General features: G+C 42.3%; 1 protein-coding gene across 1 annotated transcript; it reads right to left on the reverse strand.

Annotated features, from left to right (window-relative positions):
- Nucleotides 1–83: 83 nt before the first annotated feature.
- Nucleotides 84–22,592, reverse strand: H1-7 (H1.7 linker histone). Its single transcript, XM_001160555.7, has 3 exons — nucleotides 22,324–22,592; nucleotides 22,048–22,134; nucleotides 84–1,107 (listed from the first exon to the last, which is right to left on the reverse strand). The coding sequence occupies exons 1-3, from the start codon at nucleotides 22,405–22,407 to the stop codon at nucleotides 304–306; spliced, it is 975 nt and encodes a 324-aa protein (XP_001160555.5). The 5' UTR covers nucleotides 22,408–22,592; the 3' UTR covers nucleotides 84–303.
- Nucleotides 22,593–23,481: the final 889 nt, after the last annotated feature.

A 23,481-nucleotide genomic window follows, 5' to 3' on the forward strand; every position in this document is an offset into this window, starting at 1 on the left:
CAGCTAATTTACTGTCTTCACTGAACGTTACCACCACCCACCCCTTCCCTTCCAGGTGCGGCAAAGAGGAAACAGACACAAGGTGGTCTAGAGGTCCATTTCATTTCAATGAGTGTGACAGCCGCTCTTCTTGGGGCCTATGGGGGAAAGGCATTGGTCCGTGGTGGGAGTGAAGCTGCTCCCACAAGATGCATTCCCAACTGGATCAGGAAGACCTTCAGATTTAGGGGAGGTCTTTGTGGAAGTCTTTAGTGGAGTCTTCCCCTGCCCGCTAGATGTCCGGTCGGTTTTAGCCGGCGTTGGCTACTGGATGGTCCGCTGTGCGGGCTTCTTGGGCTGCTGCTTCTCTTCCCTGGGCTTGGAGCTTCGCCTCTTGTCCTTCCCTGACCTCGGCGTGGTGTCTTCCTTCGCGGCCTGTCCTCGCCCCTCGTCTGCCGCTGTCGCTCCCGCTTCCTCCTTGGCTCTGGCACACGGCGGCTCCTTGGCTCTCGGCCTTGCCCTCCTGGTCCTCCTCGCCCTGGCATTGGCCTTGGCTTTCGCCCTCGCGTTCCGTCTCCACACTTCTCTGGCCTTCCTGGCCGCCTTGCGAAGGGGCTGGCGGCGCCTCCGTGAGCTCCAGGGCGCGGCTGGGGTCCTCCAGGGAGCGCGCGTGCCCTCCTCTTGCCTCGCGCGTCCCGGCTTTCTCCTGGGCTTGGGAACCTTCCAGACCCTGAAGTAGCCGGCGGCGTCGCTGCCGCTGACCCGGAGGAGCGTGGCCTTGGCCTGCCCCCTGGGCGCTTCGTGGCTGCCGCTCTTCCTGCGCACTTCGTAGCCGGCGTTTCCGAGCTCCTTCTTGAGAGCTGCCAGAGTCAGCCCTTTGTGAGTGGAGATGGCCTGGAGCACCAACTGGGACACTCTGAGCACGGAGCTTGAGCAGCCCCTCGATGGTCCCCCGACAGTTTTTTCCGCTGGCAGCTGAGTGGCTGAGTGTCCTCGGGATTCGCCACTGGGCCCAGGCGCCTCAGCCATGGCCCCACTCCCGCCTCTGCGGGGCCACCGGCTTTGGGCCTCACCAGTCAAGGCCTGTTCCATAGCTGAGGTAGACTGGGCCACGTCACAAAGGCAGGCCTGGCAGAGATTTTCAGGTCCTAATTATGGGGCTGGCATATCTCACCCGGGGAGGGGCCCTTTTCACTTATAATAACCAATCAAATGCCACTTCCTTCTAGGTCTAAACCAATCCAAGTCTTCAGCGCCTGTCCACCCCCAACAGTCACCTACCTATAGAGTCTCCAGGGTTTTGTTCCCAAATCAAACTTACTGATCTCGATCTCCACCGCTTTCTTTAGTCGGCTATTTTGTGTGTGTATGTGGTCCTGCAAATCACCTACCCACAGTTCCTTAAGGTGAGCGAAGCTGCTCCCAACTATCCAAAACAAGCAACACACTGCCTGTAGAAAGTACACGGGGTAGTCCATGAAACACAACCCAGATTAGAAACTCCCACCTTTAATTCCACCAGTCAGGTATCTGAAGTCATGTCTCCCTAATTCTACACAGTGGATTCTGTGCAAGAGCATGAAGTAAAAAAGGAACCAATTGTGTGATCCCTCTACCCTAAACACTGATTCCCACACCTGGGAAATTTAGATGACGCATTCAACTGTACTGGAACAATCTAGATTTCACATCGCCTGAGGATACTGGTCTAATCATTATTCTTTGAACATACTGTGTTTTTTTCCGTCTCATCCCCTCTCTTGGATTTCTCATCCTCTTTGTCTGCCCAGATAAGTCCTGCTCATCTTTCAAGGTACTGCTACATTATCCTTCTTCACTGAAGACTCCCCAAACTCTTTCAAATGATTTCTTGCCTCTTAACTACCACAACCACCAAAATTACTTCTGCAATCTTATATGGCTTTTTCTTTATTTTAAATGAATTTGGCATTAGAGGGTATAATGTGACACAATATTTTTTAAAAAGAAAAAAACTCATACTTGGAGCTGGAAGATTTGGATGCATATCCTAGCTCTTTAGGAGCCATATGACATTAACAAATCCTTAATATCAGTGGTGTGGCTGTCGGATGGATGTGCCGGCCATCTGACTTCTTATCTAACATCACATTCCCTTCCTACCAACATCACAGAATTATTGCAAAATTTCAGAAGAGGTAGATGAACAAGGGCTACCTAAATATAAGGAATAAATTTACTTTACTTTGAATGTTTCTGTCTTGTCTTTCCAACTAAATAAAGATATCCTCAAGAGCTATAGTCTTTGAACTTCTATGTCCCATGCTCCACCTAACAATATGCTTCATTATACATAGTGGCCATTTAATTGAGCCTGCTTACATCATTCCTCTCTGGTGAGGAGAGTTTTCTAGATTCAGAAAGAAACTTCCAGAAGATCAGGAGAAAGGAGCAGAGTGAATTTCAAAGGGTTGGAAATGAAGGGGGCCAAGTAAGGATTAGCTTATCAAGACCTATTTTGGACACAGTTTAGTTGGGAATAATTTAAAGAATTATTCTAAGAATACTTCAAATTGCCAAGCATATCATACTTTTCCAGAGGGCAATCACATACATTCATCAGTCACAGGCTAGACAGTGACAGTTTCTTTTAAAAATCAAAGCTCCAGGAAGTAGCTTAGACCAGTGCTTTTTTTTTTTTTTTTTTTTTGAGACAGAGTCTTGCTCAGCCCAGGCTGGAGTGTAATGGCACAATCTTGGCTCACTGTAACCTCCACCTCCTGGGTTCAAGCAATTCCTGTGTCTCACCCTCCCAAGAAGCTGGGATTACAAGCATGTGCCACCACATCCAGCTAATTTTTTTTTTTTTTTTTTTTTGAGACAAAGTCTCACTCTGTTGCCCAGGCTGGAGTGCAGTGGTGAAATCTCGGCTCACTGCAACCTCCGCCTCCTGGGTTCAAGTGATTCTCGTGCCTCAGCCTCCCAAGTAGCTAGGATTACAGGTGCCTGCTACCATGCCCAGCTAATCTTAGTATTTTTAGTGGAGATGGGGTTTCACCAGGCTGGTTGGCCAAGCGGGTCTCAGACTCCTGACCTCAGGTGATCCACCCACCTTGGCCTCCCAAAGTGCTGGGATTACAGGCGTGAGCCACTGCGCCTGGCCCTTATTTATTTATATATTGGTAGAGACGAGGTTTTGCCATGTTGGCCAGGCTGGTCTCGAACTCCTGGCCTCAAGCAATCCACCCACCTCAGCCTCACAAACTGTTGGGATTATAGGCATGAGCCATTGCACCCAGCCAGACCAGTGCTTCTTAAACTTCAATGTGAATATTTAATACCCTGGGATACTCATAAAGTGCAATTCATAGGTCTGAAGATAGGGCTAGAGGTTTTACCTTCTAAGAAGCTTCCAGGTACTTCTATCTGGTTAAAACACAGGTGTGTGTTGAGGGGCAGGGAGAGGGTAGACAATGAGAAGGGGAGTAGCAGGAGATATGACTGAAAATGTAGTTAAGGGACATTGGGAAGGACAACTAGTGATAATGACAGAGCTGTAAGTGGTGACACAGTAGCAAGTGGTAGAGTTTGGAACCAAACCTAAGTCTACTTAATCCTAAGGCCTAAGTTCTTAAGTACTGTGTTAGGTTTCCTTTTCTCTAAGGTTGACCTTTTCCCTATTATATATATCTCCACCATAAAGCAGGGGCTAGTTTATCTCCATAATCACACTTCAGAGCTGCTCAGATTCAAGAGTATCTAAAGGCACTCACTGTACCTTTTCCCATCTTTAAAATCAGGGCACAGTAATGTGACCCTGAGGATTTACATGGGCGGGGGACTACTGCATCAGCACAGGGACAGTGCACCCAGGAAGGACTGCCAGATGGAAAGGCAGGACCACATTAAGCAGGATTTCTCCCATTTGTATAGTCTCTTGGTCTAGCTACCCTTCCTGGTTGCAGAGACCAGTGGCCACAGGATGGGGCAAACACCAGATAAAAAAGAGGCATAACTGCTTGCTTTGAGAATAAGGAAGAAAATGAGTGAAGTCAGACCCTTGAAGTCAGCTGATCCAGAGAAAAATAGACTGACTGTACATAATGGTGTAATCATGAAAGACAAGAACAAAATCAACCAACCATGTTTACTGATGCCCCTGTGATCAGAAGGGAGGCCAAGTTGAAACCTTTGGGAGAGGCGAAATCAAAGGAAAACAAATAAATGAAAAAAAAATCGAGGAACAGCTCCGGTCTAAGCTCCCAGCGTGAGCAACGCAGAAGATGGGTGATTTCTGCATTTCCACCTGAGGTACCGGGTTCATCTCACTAGGGAGTGCCAGACAGTGGGCGCAGGTCAGTGGGTGCAGCGCACCGTGGGCAAGCCGAAGCAGGGCGAGGCATTGCCTCACTCAGGAAGCGCAAGGGGTCAGGGAGTTCCCTTTCCTAGTCAAAGAAAGGGGAGACAGACGGCACCTGGAAAATCAGGTCACTCCCACCCGAATACTGCGCTTTTCTGACGGGCTTAAAAACCGGCACACCAGGAGATTATATCCTACACCTGGCTCAGAGGGTCCTACGTCCACGGAGTCTCGCTGATTGCTAGCACAGCAGTCTGAGATCAAACTGCAAGGCGGCAGCAAGGCTGGGGGAGGGGCACCCGCCATTGCCCAGGCTTGCATAGGTAAACAAAGCAGCTGGGAAGCTCGAACTGGGTGGAGCCCACCACAGCTCAAGGAGGCCTGCCTGTCTGCCTCTGTAGGCTCCACCTCTGGGGGCAGGGCACAGACAAACAAAAAGACAGCACTAACCTCTGCAGACTTAAATGTCCCTGTCTGACAGCTTTGAAGAGAGCAGTGGTTCTCCTAGCATGCAACTGGAGATCTGAGAACAGGCAGACAGCCTCCTCAAGTGGGTCCCTGACCCCTGAGCAGCCTAACTGGGAGGCACCCCCAAGTAGGGGCAAACTGACACCTCACACGGCCGGGTACTCCTCTGAGACAAAACTTCCAGAGGAACGATCAGACAGCAGCATTCACCGTTCATGAAAAACCACTGTTCTGCAGACGCCGCTGCTGATACCCAGGCAAACAGGGTCTGGAGTGGACCTCTAGCAAACTCCAACAGACCTGCAGCTGAGGGTCCTGTCTGTTAGAAGGAAAACTAACAAACAGAAAGGATATCCACACCAAAAACGCATCTGTACATCACCATCATCAAAGACCAAAAGTAGACAAAACCACAAAGATGGGGAAAAAACAGAGCAGAAAAACTGGAAACTCTAAAAAGCAGAGAACCTCTCCTCCTCCAAAGGAACGCAGTTCCTCACCAGCAATGGAACAAAGCTGGACAGAGAATGACTTTGACGAGCTGAGAGAAGGCTTCAGACGATCAAACTATGAGCTACAGGAGGAAATTCAAACCAAAGGCAAAGAAGTTAAAAACTTTGAAAAAAATTTAGACGAATGTATAACTAGAATAACCAATACAGAGAAGTGCCTAAAGGAGCTGATGGAGCTGAGGGCCAAGGCTGGAGAACTACGGGAAGAATGCAGAAGCCTCAGGAGCTGATGCAATCAATTGGAAGAAAGGGTATCAGTGATGGAAGATGAAATGAATGAAATGAAGTGAGAAGGGAAGTTTAGAGAAAAAAGAATAAAAAGAAACGAACAAAGCCTCCAAGAAATATAGGACTATGTGAAAAGACCAAATCTACTTCTGATTGGTGTACCTGAAAGTGATGGGGGAATGGAACCAAGTTGGAAAACACTCTGCAGGATATTATCCAGGAGAACTTCCCCAATCTAGCAAGGCAGGCCAACATTCAGATTCAGGAAATACAGAGAATGCCACAAAGATACTCCTCGAGAAGAGCAACTACAAGACACATAATTGTCAGATTCACCAAAGTTGAAATGAAGGAAAAAATGTTAAGGGCAGCCAGAGAGAAAGGTCGGGTTACCCACAAAGGGAAGCCCATCAGACTAACATCTGATCTCTCAGCAGAAACTCTACAAGCCAGAAGAGAGTGGGGGCCAATATTCAACATTCTTAAAGAAAAGAATTTTCAACCCAGAATTTCATATCCAGCCAAACTAAGCTTCATAAGTGAAGGAGAAATAAAATCCTTTACAGACAAGCAAATGCTGAGAGATTTTGTCACCACCAGGCCTGCCCTAAAAGAGCTCCTGAAGGAAGCACTAAACATAGAAAGGAACAACCAGTACCAGCCATTGCAAAATCATGCCAAAATGTAAAGACCATCGAGACTAGGAAGAAACTGCATCAACTAACGAGCAAAATAACCAGCTAACATCATAATGACAGGTTCAAATTCACACATAACAATATTAACTTTAAATGTAAATGGAGTAAATGCTCCAATTAAAAGACACAGACTGGCAAATTGGATAAAGAGTCAAGACCCATCAGTGTGCTGTATTCAGGAAACCCATCTCACCTGCAGAGACACACATAGGCTCAAAATAAAAGGGTGAAGGAAGATCTACCAAGCAAATGGAAAACAAAAAAAGGCAGGGGTTGCAATCCTAGTCTCTGATAAAACAGACTTTAAACCAACAAAAATCAAAAGAGACAAAGAAGGCCATTACATAATGGTAAAGGGATCAATTCAACGAGAAGAGCTAACTATCCTAAATATATATGCACCCAATACAGGAGCACCCAGATTCATAAAGCAAGTCCTGAGTGACCTACAAAGAGACTTAGACTCCCACACATTAATAATGGGACACTGTAACACCCCACTGTCAATTAGACAGATCAACGACACAGAAAGTCAACAAGGATACCCAGGAATTGAACTCAGCTCTGCCAAGCGGACCTAATAGACACCTACAGAACTCTCCACCCCAAATCAACACAATATACATTTTTTTCAGCACCACACCACACCTATTCCAAAATTGACCACATAGTTGGAAGTAAAGCTCTCCTCAGCAAATGTAAAAGAAGAGAAATTATAACAAACTATCTCTCAGACCACAGTGCAATCAAAGTAGAACTCAGGATTAAGAAACTCACTCAAAAACCGCTCAACTACATGGAAACTGAACAACCTGCTCCTGAATGACTACTGGGTACATAACGAAATGAAGGCAGAAATAAAGATGTTCTTTGAAACCAACAAGAAGAAAGACACAACATACCAGAATCTCTGGGACACATTCAAAGCAGTGTGTAGAGGGAAATTTATAGCACAAATGCCCACAAGAGAAAGCAGGAAAGATCCAAAATTGACACCCTAACATCACAATTAAAAGAACTAGAAAAGCAAGAGCAAACACATTCAAAAGCTAACAGAAGGCAAGAAATAACTAAAATCAGAGCAGAATTAAAGGAAATAGAGACACAAAAAACCCTTCAAAAAATTAATGAATCCAAGAGCTGGTTTTTTGAAAGGATCAACAAAATTGATAGACCGCTAGCAAGACTAATAAAGAAAAAAAGAGAGAAGAATCAAGTAGATGCAATAAAAAATGGTAAAGGGGATATCACCACCGATCCCACAGAAACACAAACTACCATCAGAGAATACTACAAACACCTCTACGCAAATAAACTAGAAAATCTAGAAGAAATGGATAAATTCCTTGACAAATACACCCTCCCAAGACTAAACCAGGAAGAAGTTGAATCTCTGAATAGACCAATAACAGGAGCTGAAATTGTGGCAATTATCAATAGCTTACCAACAAAAAAGAGTCCAGGACCAGATGGATTCACAGCCGAATTCTACCAGAGGTACAAGGAGGAATTGGTACCATTCCTTCTGAAACTATTCCAATCAACAGAAAAAGAGGGAATCCTCCCTAACTCATTTTATGAGGCCAGCATCATCCTGATACCAAAGCCGGGCAGAGACACAACCAAAAAAGACAATTTTAGACCAATATCCTTGATGAACATTGATGCAAAAATCCTCAATAAAATACTGGCAAAACGAATCCAGCAGCACATCAAAAAGCTTATCCACCATGATCAAGTGGGCTTCATCCCTGGGATGCAAGGCTGGTTCAATATACGCAAATCAATAAATGTAATCCAGCACATAAACAGAACCAAAGACAAAAACCACATGATTATTTCAATAGATGCAGAAAAGGCCTTTGACAAAATTCAACAACCCTTCATGCTAAAAACTCTCAATAAATTAGGTATTGATGGGACATATCTCAAAATAATAAGAGCTATCTATGACAAACCCACAGCCAATATCATACTGAATGGGCAAAGACTGGAAGCATTCCCTTTGAAAACTGGCACAAGACAGGGATGCCCTCTCTCACCACTCCTATTCAACATAGTGTTGGAAGTTCTGGCCAGGGCAATTAGGCAGGAGAAGGAAATAAAGGGTATTCAATTAGGAAAAGAGGAAGTCAAATTGTCCCTGTTTGCAGACGACATGATTGTATATCTAGAAAACCCCATTGTCTCAGCCCAAAATCTCCTTAAGCTGATCAGCAACTTCAGCAAAGTCTCAGGATACAAAATCAATGTACAAAAATCACAAGCATTCTTATACACCAATAGCGGACAAACAGAGAGCCAAATCATGAGTGAACTCCCATTCACAATTGCTTCAAATAGAATAAAATACCTAGGAATCCAACTTACAAGGGATGTGAAGGACCTCTTCAAGGAGAACTACAAACCACTGCTCTATGAAATAAAAGAGGATACAAACAAATGGAAGAATATTCCATGCTCATGGCTAGGAAGAATCAATATCGTGAAAATGGCCATACTGCACAAGGTAATTTATAGATTCAATGCCATCCCCATCAAGCTACCAATGACTTTCTTCACAGAATTGGAAAAAACTACTTTAAAGTTCATATGGAACCAAAAAAGAGCCCGCATCGCCAAGTCAATCCTAAGCCAAACAAACAAAGCTGGAGGCATCACACTACCTGACTTCAAACTATACTACAAGGCTACAGTAACCAAAATAGCATGGTACTGGTACCAAAACAGAGATATAGATCAATGGAACAGAACAGAGCCCTCAGAAATAATGCCTCTTATCTACAACTATCTGATCTTTGACAAACCTGAGAAAAACAAGCAATGGGGAAAGGATTCCCTATTTAATAAATGGTGCTGGGAAAACTGGCTAGCCATATGTAGAAAGCTGAAACTGGATCCCTTCCTTACGCCTTATACAAAAATCAATTCAAGATGGATTAAAGACTTTAACATTAGACCTAAAACCATAAAAACCCTAGAAGAAAACCTAGGCATTACCATTCAGGACGTAGGCATGGGCAAGGACTTCATGTCTAAAACACCAAAAGCAATGGCAACCAAAGCCAAAATTGACAAATGGGATCTAATTAAACTAAAGAGCTTCTGCACAGCAAAAGAAACTACCATCAGAGTGAACAGGCAACCCACAAAATGGGAGAAAATTTTCGCAACCTACTCATCTGACAAAGGGCTAATATCCAGAATCTACAATGAACTCAAACAAATTTACAAGAAAAAAACAAACAACCCCATCAAAAAGTGGGTGAAGGACATGAACAGACACTTCTCAAAAGAAGACATTTATGCAGCCAAAAAACACATGAAAAAATGCTCACTATCACTGGCCATAAGAGAAATGCAAATCAAAACCACAATGAGATATCATCTCACACCAGTTAGAATGGCAATCATTAAAAAGTCAGGAAACAACAGGTGCTGGAGAGGATGTGGAGAAATAGGAACACTTTTGCACTGTTGGTGGGACTGTAAACTAATTCAACCATTGTGGGAGACAGTGTGGCGATTCCTCACGGATCTAGAACTAGAAATACCATTTGACCCAGCCATCCCATTACTGGGTATATACCCAAAGGACTATAAATCATGCTGCTATAAAGACACATGCACACGTATGTTTATTGCGGCACTATTCACAATAGCAAAGACTTGGAACCAACCCAAATGTCCAACAATGATAGACTGGATTAAGAAAATGTGGCACATATACACCATGGAATACTATGCAGCCATAAAAAATGATGAGTTCATGTCCTTTGTAGGGACATGGATGAAATTGGAAATCATCATTCTCAGTAAACTATCGCAAGAACAAAAAACCAAACACCACATATTCTCACTCATAGGTGGGAACTGAACAATGAGAACACATGGACACAGGAAGGGGAACATCACACTCTGGGGACTGTTGTGGGGTGGGGGGAGACAACTGTTATTGTCTGCTCAGCTTATCTCTACCATTCCTCTAATAACTGAACTCCATGGTTCAATATGCTTCCAAGAGACACTGTTAATCATGGAATCCCCAAATCCTCTCCACCCTCACCTCCCCACCCCCAACCCCTGTCATTATTCACTCATTCTTCCTGGCACAGTGACTGGTCCAGAAATGGGCACATGGTCAATGTCAGATCATTTACTCTCTTAGGATTTTTTTTTTCTTTTAAGACAGCCTCTTTTGGTCACCCAGGCTGGAGTGCAGTGGCACGGTCTCGATTCACTGCAACCTCCGCCTCCCAGCTTCAAACGATTCCCCTGCCTCAGCCTCCCAAGTAGCTGGGATTACTGTCTTAGGAATTTTAGTCTCATGGATGAAATTGGAAATCATCATTCTCAGTAAACTATCGCAAGAACAAAAAACCAAACACCGCATATTCTCACTCATAGGTGGGAATTGAACAATGAGATCACATGGACACAGGAAGGGGAATATCACACTCTGGGGACTGTGGTGGGGTGGGGGGAGGGGGGAGGGATAGCGTTGGGAGATATACCTAATGCTAGATGACGAGTTAGTGGGTGCAGCGCACCAGCATGTCACATGTATACATATGTAACTAACCTGCACATTGTGCACATGTACCCTAAACTTAAAGTATAATAATAAAAGAAAAAAAAAGAAAAAAAATCAAAAACATCAACAGCAAAAAAGCAAACATTTTCATTTATCTATATAACCATTCATTTTTTTATAGATCTCTGTATAAATATGCTGTAAGTAGTAGATGAATACTTTTTTTAAATAAGAGCAGGAAACAAATGCCCCACTTGCCACTCAGCTGGCTCAGAGGTCAAGAAAGCTAGCTGACAGATATTTTCCAAATCACCAATCCCTTAAGAGTTCTTTCCTTCCTCTTTGGAAGAAATCTACTGCCAGCTCTCTTCTTCTGACATCCCAAAAGGAAAAGATACTTCAGAAAAGTGATTTCTTTAGGAAAAAAGTCAGTAAAAACCAGCACCACACCACTAATCCAGAGATACCAACTCCAGCTCCACAAAGACAAGCCTGAAGTATCTCTTTGAATTTTAATGGTCTATGATTATAAATCAGAAGTTATCACTTAAAGAGGATAGCACCAACCTTTTGTGAGAAAGAGCAATAGCTCTTAATTTCATGAAGTTTTGTGGGTCAGGGGTGAGAGGGTTGTAGGGAGGAAGGACACTTGGGAATGATGTCTAACCTATATCCTTCTGCTTTGAATTCCAGAGCAAGATAGTTTTTGTTCTTGGAGGTCTCTAGAGGAACTTGGTTGATTTAAAGAGTAAGCAACCTTTAAATGCTAAATCCCAAGAACATCAGACAGAGGTTTCATTAATCTCACTCACTCATACGGAGTTATACTGATTTAATTTCACCAAGGATAACTCCATGCCAGAGCACAGCAGAATTCAGCAGTATACTGACCTAACCTCATTCTATCTCACTGTCCCTCCCTGGATCCACAGGCCTGGGATTCCAAGGTCCTGCATCTTTCTGACTCAATTATCTTGCATTTATTTAATTTATCTCACCCCAAGATGAATGACAGAAACCTGTTCAGCAGTGTACTAAGACTCCCCCATTGATCTGAACCTGCTACTACTTTTTTTTCCAAAAGTCATTTTCTGACTCATCTTGTTTTATATTCTAAGACCCTGTCTTCCCCCTGCACTACTATGTGGCTTCTACTTTAATACAAATGACCCCAACAACAGTCATTTGAACAAATGATCCCACCAGTCCCAGTCATAGCTTTGGAGAAGACTAATGTGGCTTATAAAAATGAATGCAAAAATAAAATAACAATGTTTCTTAAAAGCATGGGGATAGTTTGGCAATTGTGCATTCATCCTTTTAATCCTCAGCACAATTGTTTGGAAGTGAGTCCGGGGAGCCTAGACCCAAGGGATCTCACTAGAGGAGCAGGAAAATCTCTCAGCAATTAGCCTGAAAATATGAAGATCTGGTCTCCCTGGCCCTTTCCATTGAAGAATACTAAGGATCTCTAAATACCCCACATAACATAAACATACATAAAATCTATACCTGTACCCCCACCCCCAAATGACAGCAAGGGAGAAGTGTTGGCTTTTAGTGTTATCAAATTCTTACCCAAGTTCTTTTTCTTACCCAAACACAAGTGTGCTACATAAATTAAGCCCCTCATCCAAGCATTACTAATAGTTAGGTCTTTGCACGAGCCTACAATATGAGGTCTCTAAGAACCATTCTACTATGATCAGTTAATCTCAAACTGAAAACCCATTTCTCTGAGGATTCATACTTTCAATATGAGGTTTGAGGCATCCCAAGGCACAGTCAAGCTGCAGCCTCACAATAATACTACATTCTAGGCATCATTCAATTCTGTTATAGTAATCCCCAGACATCCACCCTTGTCAGAATCCCAGAATACTGCACAAATGAAGCCAAAGCAGAAACACAGAAAATCATTTACCATATATATAGGCAACTGCTGTTATAGTCTGAGAACTAAAACATCTCAGACCTACATGCCTAATTTTATGTTGTATGGTACTACATCCCCACCTCAGAGAACCTTATTTCTATCCAATCTCTAAAAACCTGAAAGTTCACAAAATCCAAATTCATTAATTAAAATTTGTTCTCCACCAAATTAAGTAACCATGAAAATACATGTCCATGCTAAAGAATATAACCAATAGCAAACCTTATTTTCATTCCCAGTTCACAATACATTCCATAATTACACTGCATAATAACATAATTTCCTCCATTTTTCCTTCAAAATTCCAATTCTAAATATTTCCATTCAAAAGACACTAAATTCTCCATTTCCTAGGGAAATCATACTGATTTTCTGTTTTAACCCAGCTCCGGCTTCTACGGTTTTTTTCAGCTTTTGATCCATATAGGGAAGAATAGCTACCATTTACTGAAGGCCTATTCATCAGGCATTGTGTTTAAATTATCACTACTTCTTTCAACACCACTGGCAGGTGAATAGTGTTATTCACATTTTACAGAAGAGAACATGAACACCTCACCTAGGGAAAAGTTCAGAATGATCATTCTCATACCTCACAGGTAAACCCAACAAGGACACTCCTTTTCTATCTTCCATCCAGAAAAGAAAAGTTGCCATATCAGCTCTTTTCTCACATCTTCTCATTAATCAAAGCTTTGCTCAAGCAACCATCCTTCCCCTACCATAATTTCTACCACACCAGCTATGCCAGTTTCCAACGTATTGTCTCTCAGCATCAAATTCACACTTTGTTGCCTGATACGTGAAAACAGATCTGGGCCTTTTAAATATTTTACATTTCCTAGGTGGCAAGCTGTTAAAATTTGTCAGTAAAGCCCATTGTAGAGATGCTGCAGGAAGAAGGGGTTTTCCTCGCTAGTTCTCTCTGGTCTCTCCATCACCAGGTTCCTAGAACAGAGTGTGGAAAACTGTGGCCTATAGGCTAAATCCAGCCTGCTGCCTGTTTTTGTATGGCTTGAGGGAATCCCTCAAGTGGTCTAGTATTTTGAGCTATAGAGAACAAGACAGAACATCCTGCCTCTATTTCCCCCTCCACTCCCAGCAAATGCCTCTCTGGCCCAGGTTGCTGTTTCCCACACCCTTTCCCCAGTTTTGAGTACACACCAACCAGGGTCATTACAGGGCTTGCTGCCCTGCCTTTGTTCCACATAGCTGCTCTTAGACATCCTGGTCCAAGTCGTATACAAACGTACACTAGATTCCCGCAAAGAGTGGTCTCTCGAGCTCCTGGTTCCAGGAATGCCTAAAGTAGCACATCTGACACTCTCTCCAGGCCTACTTATCAGCCTGTTTTGTCAGTACCCCAGGAGGTTATTCCTGCCTGCCCGGTGAATAGGGATCAGCTGTAGCCTGGGCAAACCAGCAAACCTCTCCTCCATCCAGTGGGCTGCAACTATATATTCTTCAACAAGGTCTAAACTCCCATCCCAACTTTGTTCTTGCTTGTTACTCTTCTATCATTGCTTAAAAATTCTTTATATTACCTTTCCCTATTTAACCTACTGTGTGGTTTCTGTCTCCTGAGGACCAGACTGAAAAAGTAACCCTATTACCCTGATTTGATCATCACACATTATATACATGTATCAAAATATCATATCATACCTCATAAATAGAATTATTAAAAATAAAAATAAAGGCAAAAGAGTAGCCCTCTTGTTGCAGAAGTGGGCTGTTTATTAAATTCAATCTGAAAAGCAAATGTACATCTTTAAATTGAAGCCCAGTCTTTAAAACCATTTTATATTTTTAAAAAAGACCATGGAGCTTTTATCTGTTTGTCATTAGAACTTTTAACATGTTAAGAATAACTTTTGCCGGGCGCGGTGGCTCACGCCTGTAATCCCAGCACTTTGGGAGGCTGAGGCAGGCGGATCATGAGGTCAGGAGATAGAGACCATCCTGGCTAACACGGTGAAACCCCATCTCTACTAAAAATAGAAACAAAATTAGCCGGGCATGGTGGTACGCGCCTGTAGTCCCAGTTACTTGGGAGGCTGAGGCAGGAGAATGGTGTGAACCTGGGAGGCAGAGCTTGCAGTGAGCCGAGATCGTGCCACTACACTCCAGCCTGCTGACAGAGTGAGACTCTGTCACCGAAAAAAAAAGAATAATTTTTAATAAGAAATATATAAGATCTGATAGCTTACAACTTGAAAAATTTTAAAGTAAATACTCATGTTTCACCACACATCAATAAATTTAAGATGGATCAAAGACTTAAACATAGAAAATGAAAGCAGAGAAAAGTTTGTATGAATATTTATTTGACTTCAGGAAGAAGAAGGATTTTCTAAGCTTAAAAGTAATGGAAAAAATAACAGTGGAAATTACTGATAGAAGATTATATAAAAATCTTAAAATTTGTACATTAAAAAATTTTAAAACAAGTGTACAAAGGCAAACTAGAGAATATTCTCCCAAAAAGAAGTCTAAGCATTAATCCCAAAATTAAGAGTAAATCTCAAAATTAACCAGTGGATAAATGAAAACTATGGTTAATATATGAAAAACAATCTCATTCTTCAGCTATAATTAACATACAAAATAAGCAATAATTTTTGCCTATTGTAGTGACGAAGACCATGTTTTAATAAAAAGATAGACAGATGAGACTTCCATTTTCAGATAAGACGGATTAATCACCTCCCACCTCTCCCATTAACTACAACTAAAAACCTAGAACTAAAACACATAGAACAACTACCAGAAGACTCTGAAAGGCAGATAAAAGCAAGATGACTGGATAAGGATTTCAGGACATAAGGAAAATGGAGCAGCAAGTTCCCCAGGGTTTGTTTTGCCTCACATATCCCAGCCTGGGCAGCAGTGCAACCTGAAAACCTAAAAACCAGAACTGCCGATGGTTGTCAATGGGCCTAGAAAGAAAAAGTCCCAAGAAAAATCGACTCCTCTAGTTTTAAGAATGGAAAACTGGGATGGTGACGGGGGGAGGGATGGAATCTTTTATTTTATCCTACTCCAGGGGATTGCCAGCAAACAACCAGCACACACACCTTCCCCTTCCCACCAGCCAACTGATGGTCAACATGTGGGTAAAAGCCCTATAGACTCTCCCTGCTGTACACCAAAGAAGTACAAGCAACTAATCTGTGCCCTCCCTCTCCTCACCAGCAATGAGATGGCCCCTGAGAGGCAAAGCCTGTTGCCTCCTACCCTAGGACAGGCAAGTGTGGCAGTGGCAGATCCGGCAGAGAACCCTGTCAACAGCGCAGGGAAGCTAATGCTCTGGTCAGAAACCCAGGAGTGGGGAACCCCAGGAACCAAAGAGTGAGTAGACAACCAAGAAAATGAGGGGGCTGGAGAAAGGGCACATTAAAGTTTGTGTATGGAGGTCCTTATCTCACCCCTAGTTGTACGTGCTAAGATTGATGAGAATCAGGGCTGGGCGCGGTGGCTCACGCCTGTAATCCCAGGACTTTGGGAGGCTGAGGCGGGCGGATCACAAGGCCAGGAGATCCAGACCATCCTGGCCAACATGGTGAAACCCTGTCTCTACTAAGACACAAAAAATTAGCCAGCTGTGGTGGCGCAGGCCTGTAGTCCCAGCTACTCAGGAGGCTGAGGCAGGGGAATCGCTTGAACCCAGGAGGCGGAGGTTGCAGTGAGCCGAGATAGCGCCACTACACTCCAGCCTGGTGACAGAGTGAGACTCTGTCTCAAAAAAAAAATAAATAAATAACAAGAGATCCAAATAAATTTCATAATTAGAAATTTCAGTAACAGAAATAGTAAAATCACTTTAGGGGCTCATAGCAGAATAGAGATGACAGAAGAAAGAGTTGCTGAACTTGGAGATAGAAAGTATCCAATCTGAAAAACAGAAGAAAGGCCAGGCACTGTGGCTCACGCCTGTAATCCCAGCACTCTGGGAAGCCAAGGTGGGCAGATCACTTTAGGTCAGGCATTCAAGACCAGCCTGGCCAACACAGTGAAACCCCATCTCTACTAAAAATACAAAAACTGGCCAGGCATGGTGGCACGCACCTGTAGTCCCAGCTACTTGGGAGGCTGAGGCAGGAGAATCACTTGAACCCGGGAGGTGGAGATTGCAGTGAGCCAAGAGCTGAGATCGAACTACTGCACTCCAGCCTGGGAGACAGAGCAAGACCCTGTCTCAAAAAATTAGAAAATTAAAAAATAAGTAACAGAAGAAAAAAGTGAAAAAAATAATTCTTTTAGAATCAGATTTGACCCAGCAATCCCATTACTGGGTATATACCCAAAGGATTATAAATCATTCTACTATAAAGACACATGCATACATATGTTTATTGCACACTATTCACAATAGCAAAGACTTGGAACCAACCCAAATGTCCATCAGTAATAGACTGGATAAAGAAAATATGGCACATAATACCATGGAATACTATGCAGCCATAAAAAGGATGAGTTCGTGTCCTTTGCAGGGACATGGATGAAGCTGGAAACCATCATTCTCAGCAAACTATCACAAGAACAGAAAACCAAACACCACATGTTCTCACTCATAACTGGGAGTTGAACAATGAGAACACGTGGACATAGAGAGGGGAACATCACATACCGGGGCCTGTCAGGGGACTGGGGATTAGAGGAGGGATAATATTAGGAGAAATACCTAATGTAGGTGATGAGTTGATGGGTGCAGCAAACCACCATAGCACGTGTATACCTATGTAACAAAACTGCACGTTCTGCACATGTACTCCAGAACTTAAAGTATAATTAAAAAAAATCAGAGACCTCTGAGATATTATTTTTTAAAAAACATGTTTGTGTTACAAAAGTTCCAGAAGGAGAGGAGAAAGACATTGGAATAGAAGAAAATATGTATTTTAATAAATAATGGTTGAAAACTTCCCTAATTTGGTAAAAGGCATAAACTGACAGATCCATGAAGTACAGCAAAACCCAAATGTATCAACTTAAAGAAAACCACAGTCAGACAACATAATCAAACTGTGTAAGATAACTGGGAAAAGATATGGAAAAAAAAACTTGGAAGCAGACAAATAAATATGATAAGATTCAAATGATTGCATTGAGGCCAGAAATAAGAGGAACATTTAAAAATGACTAGTAATTGGTCTACATGGCTTGTAAAATCTCTTCTATGGGTTGTAATTTGAATACGATATTTCCATACAACTGGATAAGCGATTGTACACACACAAAAAAGGAGATACTGAATAATTCACTAAAGCTTAATGCCTTCTCTGCATGAAAAAGATTAGAAAGCAAAAGAAAAGGCCTTACAATTCTCTAGGGCAGCGATTCTCAGAATACTGTCCTTATACTCGTCAGGAAACCAAACACTTTGGAGGAAATGCCACAAAGTCAAAACTATTTTCATAATAATTCTAAGACATTACCCACCTATGTTGACATTTACACTGATGGCACAAAACCAATAGTGGGCAAAATTCTGGCCTCCTAGCATAAATCACTGTATTCTTCATCACCACACACTCACAGGGAAGAAGAGAAAAAAAGCAAGTTTAATTTTCAATATCTTTGATGAAGCAATAAAAATTATTAATTGTACTAAATTTCAACTTTTGAGTACTGTCTTCATCTGAAAAATCACAGTTCAGTGGGAAGATGCCACCTAAAAAGTCTAAGATCCTTGCCCCAAATGGACTGTGAGAACAAAAAGAGGGTATGTTTGAGTTCCCACTGCTCTGAATTTCAAGATTTACAGTCAAATTCACAGGATGGCAGTTGTTTATCTGCCCTTAACTAGCATTTGGTCTGCTCAGGACCCTCCCTGTCACTAAACAGGAAACGCAAGAAAGGAAGTGTTGGCTGCCTGGCTGCTGACAAGCTAATCACAGGACTCAGTGACCTTCAATGAAGAGGGCTTTACTGGACTCATCTCAGTGAAACCTGCACAGGAATGAGATACAGGAGAACTACCAACGTGGTATCACTTAGGCATCATATGGGCAAACTCCGTTTGATCTCTTGGTTAGAGAAAGAAGATGAGTTGATGACAGAAGATGAAATTCCCCAAGTATTTGTATGTTCTACTTAAAAATCAAAAGGTCAAATCTTAAGTAGGACATTTTTAGGTAAAATGTAAAAGTCAACACAATTGTGCAAAAATGGAGATAAGTCATCTTAGAGAAACACTCAATGAATATCATCAGTGCAAGGTCTAACCTTATTCAACACAAGAAAATTCAAACTGGTGAATTTTCTGCTCTGCATATAACTAATATGAAAAATGTTTCAGTAGTAACTCTTAATTTCTGAGGTACATGTGAATACAAAATGGAGATAAACCTTATGAATGTAAGGACTGCAGAAGGCCTTCAGTTATCACTCATCCCTTTGGATACATATTATAATTCACATTAGAATAAAGCACAATGACTGTAAGCAGCATTTTCAAGTCTTTAGCATTAGATCTGTCCTTAGAGGAGAGAAGAGAATACTGAGGAGAATCTCTATAAATGTGATTGATACAGAAAAGTTTTCAGTGTAAGTTCTACTCCCATTGTGTTCATGAGAATTCACACTGGGGAAAAACCCTGTAACTGTCATGATTATACTGGAAAAATATTCAGGAAGCACTCACGTTTGATGTACACGAGAGCTCAAACTGGGGAGCTCAAACTGGGGACATATTGATTACAGCTTTTCCCTTACAGTGTACAAGAGAATACAAAATAGAATGCAAAGATGGTGGGAAAGCCTTTAGTATTACTTCATCCCTTAGAAAACACGAGAAACCACACTAGTGAAAAGCCCTGTGAATGTAATCAGTACAAAAAAATCCTTCCAATATAATCCTTCATTTACCACACCTAAGAGTATATAATGGGGAGAATCCCTATGAATGTGGAAAAGCACGTATTGATCTTTCATCTGTTAGGCACATGAGACAATTTATATTAGACATCTTATGAATGTAACCAATGAGTACGGGACAATTTCTCTATCCTTAGGTAATCAATGAGCAGTTGCAGCAAAGAGAAACACTTCGAATGTCATCAGTGTGAATGAGCCTTTCATTTTGCACAAGACAAATCACACAACAGGAATATATAAGCAATGGGTATCCTTCATCCATTGGAGAAGAATCTTTTAATATAATCAGCAAGGCTGGCTTCATGGGCATGTTACTACACAGGGCTTCAAGCTTGGGTTTTAATGCTGAAGTTACCGTCTTACAATTCTTAATTTAGTTTTGAATTTGGGTTTTGTAAGTGAAGTCTTATGGAACCATGTAACATGTACTAGAAGCCCTAAAGCTCATGCAAAGACCTCCCGCCACCTCCTCCATTACTGGGGAAAGATTCTATATAACCATATACACAAGACCTCTAAAATTATTTTTACAGATAAATAGTATACAAAAATGTTTTTTTCACACTAATATATACAAGTATGCCAAAAAGAGACACAGCCTTCTTTACAAATCCCAAAATAAATAAACTCATGGATCCATGGACTTAGGCTAGAAATATGAATCATGTAACAATACTGCGACCACAAGCCTGCTACAAAACTTAACAGATAAAAGAGCTAACTTTACAAAGCACCTAAATTGGTTCAGAAGTTATACTCTTTAAAACAGAGAATTCTATTAATACACTATGCTAGATAAACATTGATCTAGCACTAATTGCCACAGGATGACAGCAAGTCCTAGAAACAAATCCCACATATTTCAACCCCCACCTCCATCACCACCAGAAGCAATTTGTCCCTCAAAAACCAGACAGCTCTGCTATAATAGCAGCTTTGATGGGCCAATACTTCAAAGGACAACTCCAACTTAAAATCAACCCAACATTTTTGCTATATGGAAATATTTGGTAAGTTTTTCCTCTAACACTGGATTCCTGTTCACTTATCAGCTTCCATATTTCTCAGATTTCAGAAATATTGAGATGTTCTTTCTCCACCACTCACTTCTAATTTCCCTTATTGGATGCTTGGGAAATACTCGCCTTCATCATACTTGTCCCACTGTCTTATATGCTGCTTTCTTCAACCATCAAAAGAATAAATAAAATTTACAGTTTATAATTATGTTTTAAACTATTTTTAAAAACCAATGGGGAAAAAGTCTCTAGGGCTTCTATGAAGCTTTTGGAGAGAAAAATGTATTTTTAAACCTTAGCAAAAAAGTTGAATTTCAGGACTAGTATCTGAAGGCCTTAATTAACCAGAAGAGGGTAAAATATCCTTCATCTCATGTCTTAGAACTCTAAAATATGACTTTCTAGAAGACAAGGATCAGGCTACATGTGATTTACATTACAAAGTGTTTGTTTTGTTGAGTTATTATGTTGACACTTAAAAACTTTCAGATACGGTTGCTACTTTCTCCTAGTCCACTAGTTGCTTACATATAGCCATTCTTCATAAGCCCGTCACCTAAATGGGTCTCTTCTCCATGATTCATTTGCCTTAAAATCCCTAAGACACAAGTACCAAGTCTCTTCATCATGCACCAATAATAACAGCAATGCCTACAGTTGGATAAAACTGAAGAAGGTATCCCTAGTCCTAAAAACTTCGAAATAATATGTTAAACTAATTCTGTCCTGTCTGCAGCTCCTGAACTTCAACAGTTATTTTTCTTTTTAAATAATAGTTATATCCTACTTTTCTGACTCATTAATATAAGTGCATTGCATAGAATGTAGAAAATACAAAAAGTACTACAGACCAGGGGTCCCCAACCTCCAGGCCACCAACCGGTACCTGTCAGAAACCAGGCAGCACACCAGGTGGTGGGCAGCCAGCATTACCTCCTGAGCTCTGCCTCCTGTCAGATCAGTGGCGACATTAGATTCTCACAGGATCAGCACCCTATCGTGAACTGCTCATGTGAGGAATCTAGGCTGCCCACTCTTTATGAGACTCTAATGCCTGATGATGAGTTTCATCCCGAAACCATCTCCCCAACCCCCGTTCTCCCCAACGCCCCCGTCCATGGAAGAATTGTCTTCCACAAAAGTGGTCCCTGATGCCAAAAAGGTTGGGGACCGCTGCTACAGACTAAAGAAAACAAAGTGTGCATATTCCTAAGGCCTTATCAATGAAATCACCTACTCTGAAGAAACTAAAGCAGACCTTTTTTAGAAAGAGAAAAAAAGTGAGGGAAGGGAGAGAGCCCCCAAATAAGTTAAGATTCCAAGGAGGATTGCTCCTCTAATAGTCACCAAAAAGTAGGGGCTTTTCACTTCCTAAAAGAAACGGAAATTTTCCCAAAGAAAATGGAATACGCAACACATCCTCTGCTTATTCCATCTTCCTTCCGTTCACTTTACCTGCACTGATGGTATAATGGGTCTTTTTCTGCCTCTTCCATTTTTAGGAAAACGTTTGTCTTCAGAAAACCTCCATTCCCGGTTCTTCTGAAAACAAAAATTAAGATTAAGAATTATTTAAAAGATTAAGAATTTTCAAAAATTCTTAATCTTTCCCACCCTAGACGTGTGGGCTCATAACAGGAAGACTTCATAGTGACATGGGCAGAAGGCACCAGGGGAGCTGGAGGGGCCCTCAGGAGGCCAGGGGAGTCCCAAATTCACACGGTAGCTCACAGTACTGGGGAATCTCCTTTTCAGAGATGGGTGAGACACTCTTCTACTCTCCCAGAGCTGCCTGGACAGAGAAAGGTAGGCCATGGGCCTTGAGATCCAGGAAAGCACATGCTAAACGGCACAGAAGCCCAGGGATTAGGGTGCTACTTCTATCCAAGAAGGAAAACAAAACAAAACAAAACCAAAAGCCAAAAAACTGAAATTCTCCTCCCAGGAGTCTCAGCGCGGTGGGAAGCAAGTCCGTTGGCCGAGAGAGCCGCCGTTCTCCTGGCTCCGCCCCACCGCAGTCCGCTCTTATCTCCAGAGGTGGAAGAGAAATGGCTCCTTAGACCCTTGCTGGGGATAGTTACTGAAAGGGGCACTTTTTTCTTTTACAGCCCATAAAGAGCGCTTTCCCGTAAGGAGAAGCAGAATAACAAAAAAGACAAATTGTCAAAGGGCAAAATGTACTCATTTGGATAAGGCCCCAGAGCGAAGGGAACACAAGGGGGATGACTTCTGCGAGGTTGAGGATTGAAAGATACTGGCCAAATGGATGCCTGAGACTTTTGGAGTTGAGGAGGAGATGCTAACCAAAGGGCTAGGCTGGGTAGAGAACAGGAAACAAGACGTTTAGTTAGAAGGAATGGCATAGGCAGAGACAGCCTTTCTCCACCGTACAATGCAGACTTTTTATTTTGAGACAGGATCTCGCTCCGTTACCAAGGCTGGAGTGCAGTGGTGCCATCACGACTTACTGCAGCAGCCTTGACCTCCCCGAGATCAGGCGATTCTTCCACCTCAGCTACCCCAGTAGCTGGGACTACGGGCGCGCGCCACTACAGCTGGCTATTTTTTTGTTTGTTTTTTAATGTAGAGATGTGGTCTCCCTGTGTTGCCCAGGCTGCTCTGGAACTCCTGGGGGAAAGTGATCCTCCTGCCTAGGCCTTCCAAAGTGTTGTGATTACAAACGTGAGCTACCTGCCTGGCCAAGGATCTGGAATTTTTGTTGTTAACACTCCAGGTAATTGGATAGATAGATAGATGATAGATAGATAGATAGATAGATAGATAGATAGATAGATAGATAGATATTATGTATGTATTTATTTATTTTGCTGCTGAGACCAGGATTTTGCCTCATTGCCCCAGGGTGGTCTCAAATTCCTGGCCTCAGCA

Source organism: Pan troglodytes, chromosome 10 (assembly GCF_028858775.2).
Source record: "Pan troglodytes isolate AG18354 chromosome 10, NHGRI_mPanTro3-v2.0_pri, whole genome shotgun sequence".
Classification (NCBI taxonomy): domain Eukaryota; kingdom Metazoa; phylum Chordata; class Mammalia; order Primates; family Hominidae; genus Pan; species Pan troglodytes.

What these genes read in the sequence shown, in the direction of transcription:
- H1-7 (XM_001160555.7), bottom strand. Translation starts at nt 22,407, where the DNA reads ATGGCCTACCTTTCTCTGTCCAGGCAGCTCTGGGAGAGTAGAAGAGTG. An exon ending in AAAGGAGATTCCCCAGTACT is followed by an intron (nt 22,135 to 22,323) that starts GTGAGCTACCGT and finishes TTTTGTTTTCAG; the next exon opens with AAGAACCGGGAATGGAGGTT. An exon ending in CCATTATACCATCAGTGCAG is followed by an intron (nt 1,108 to 22,047) that starts GTAAAGTGAACG and finishes AATCTCTGCCAG; the next exon opens with GCCTGCCTTTGTGACGTGGC.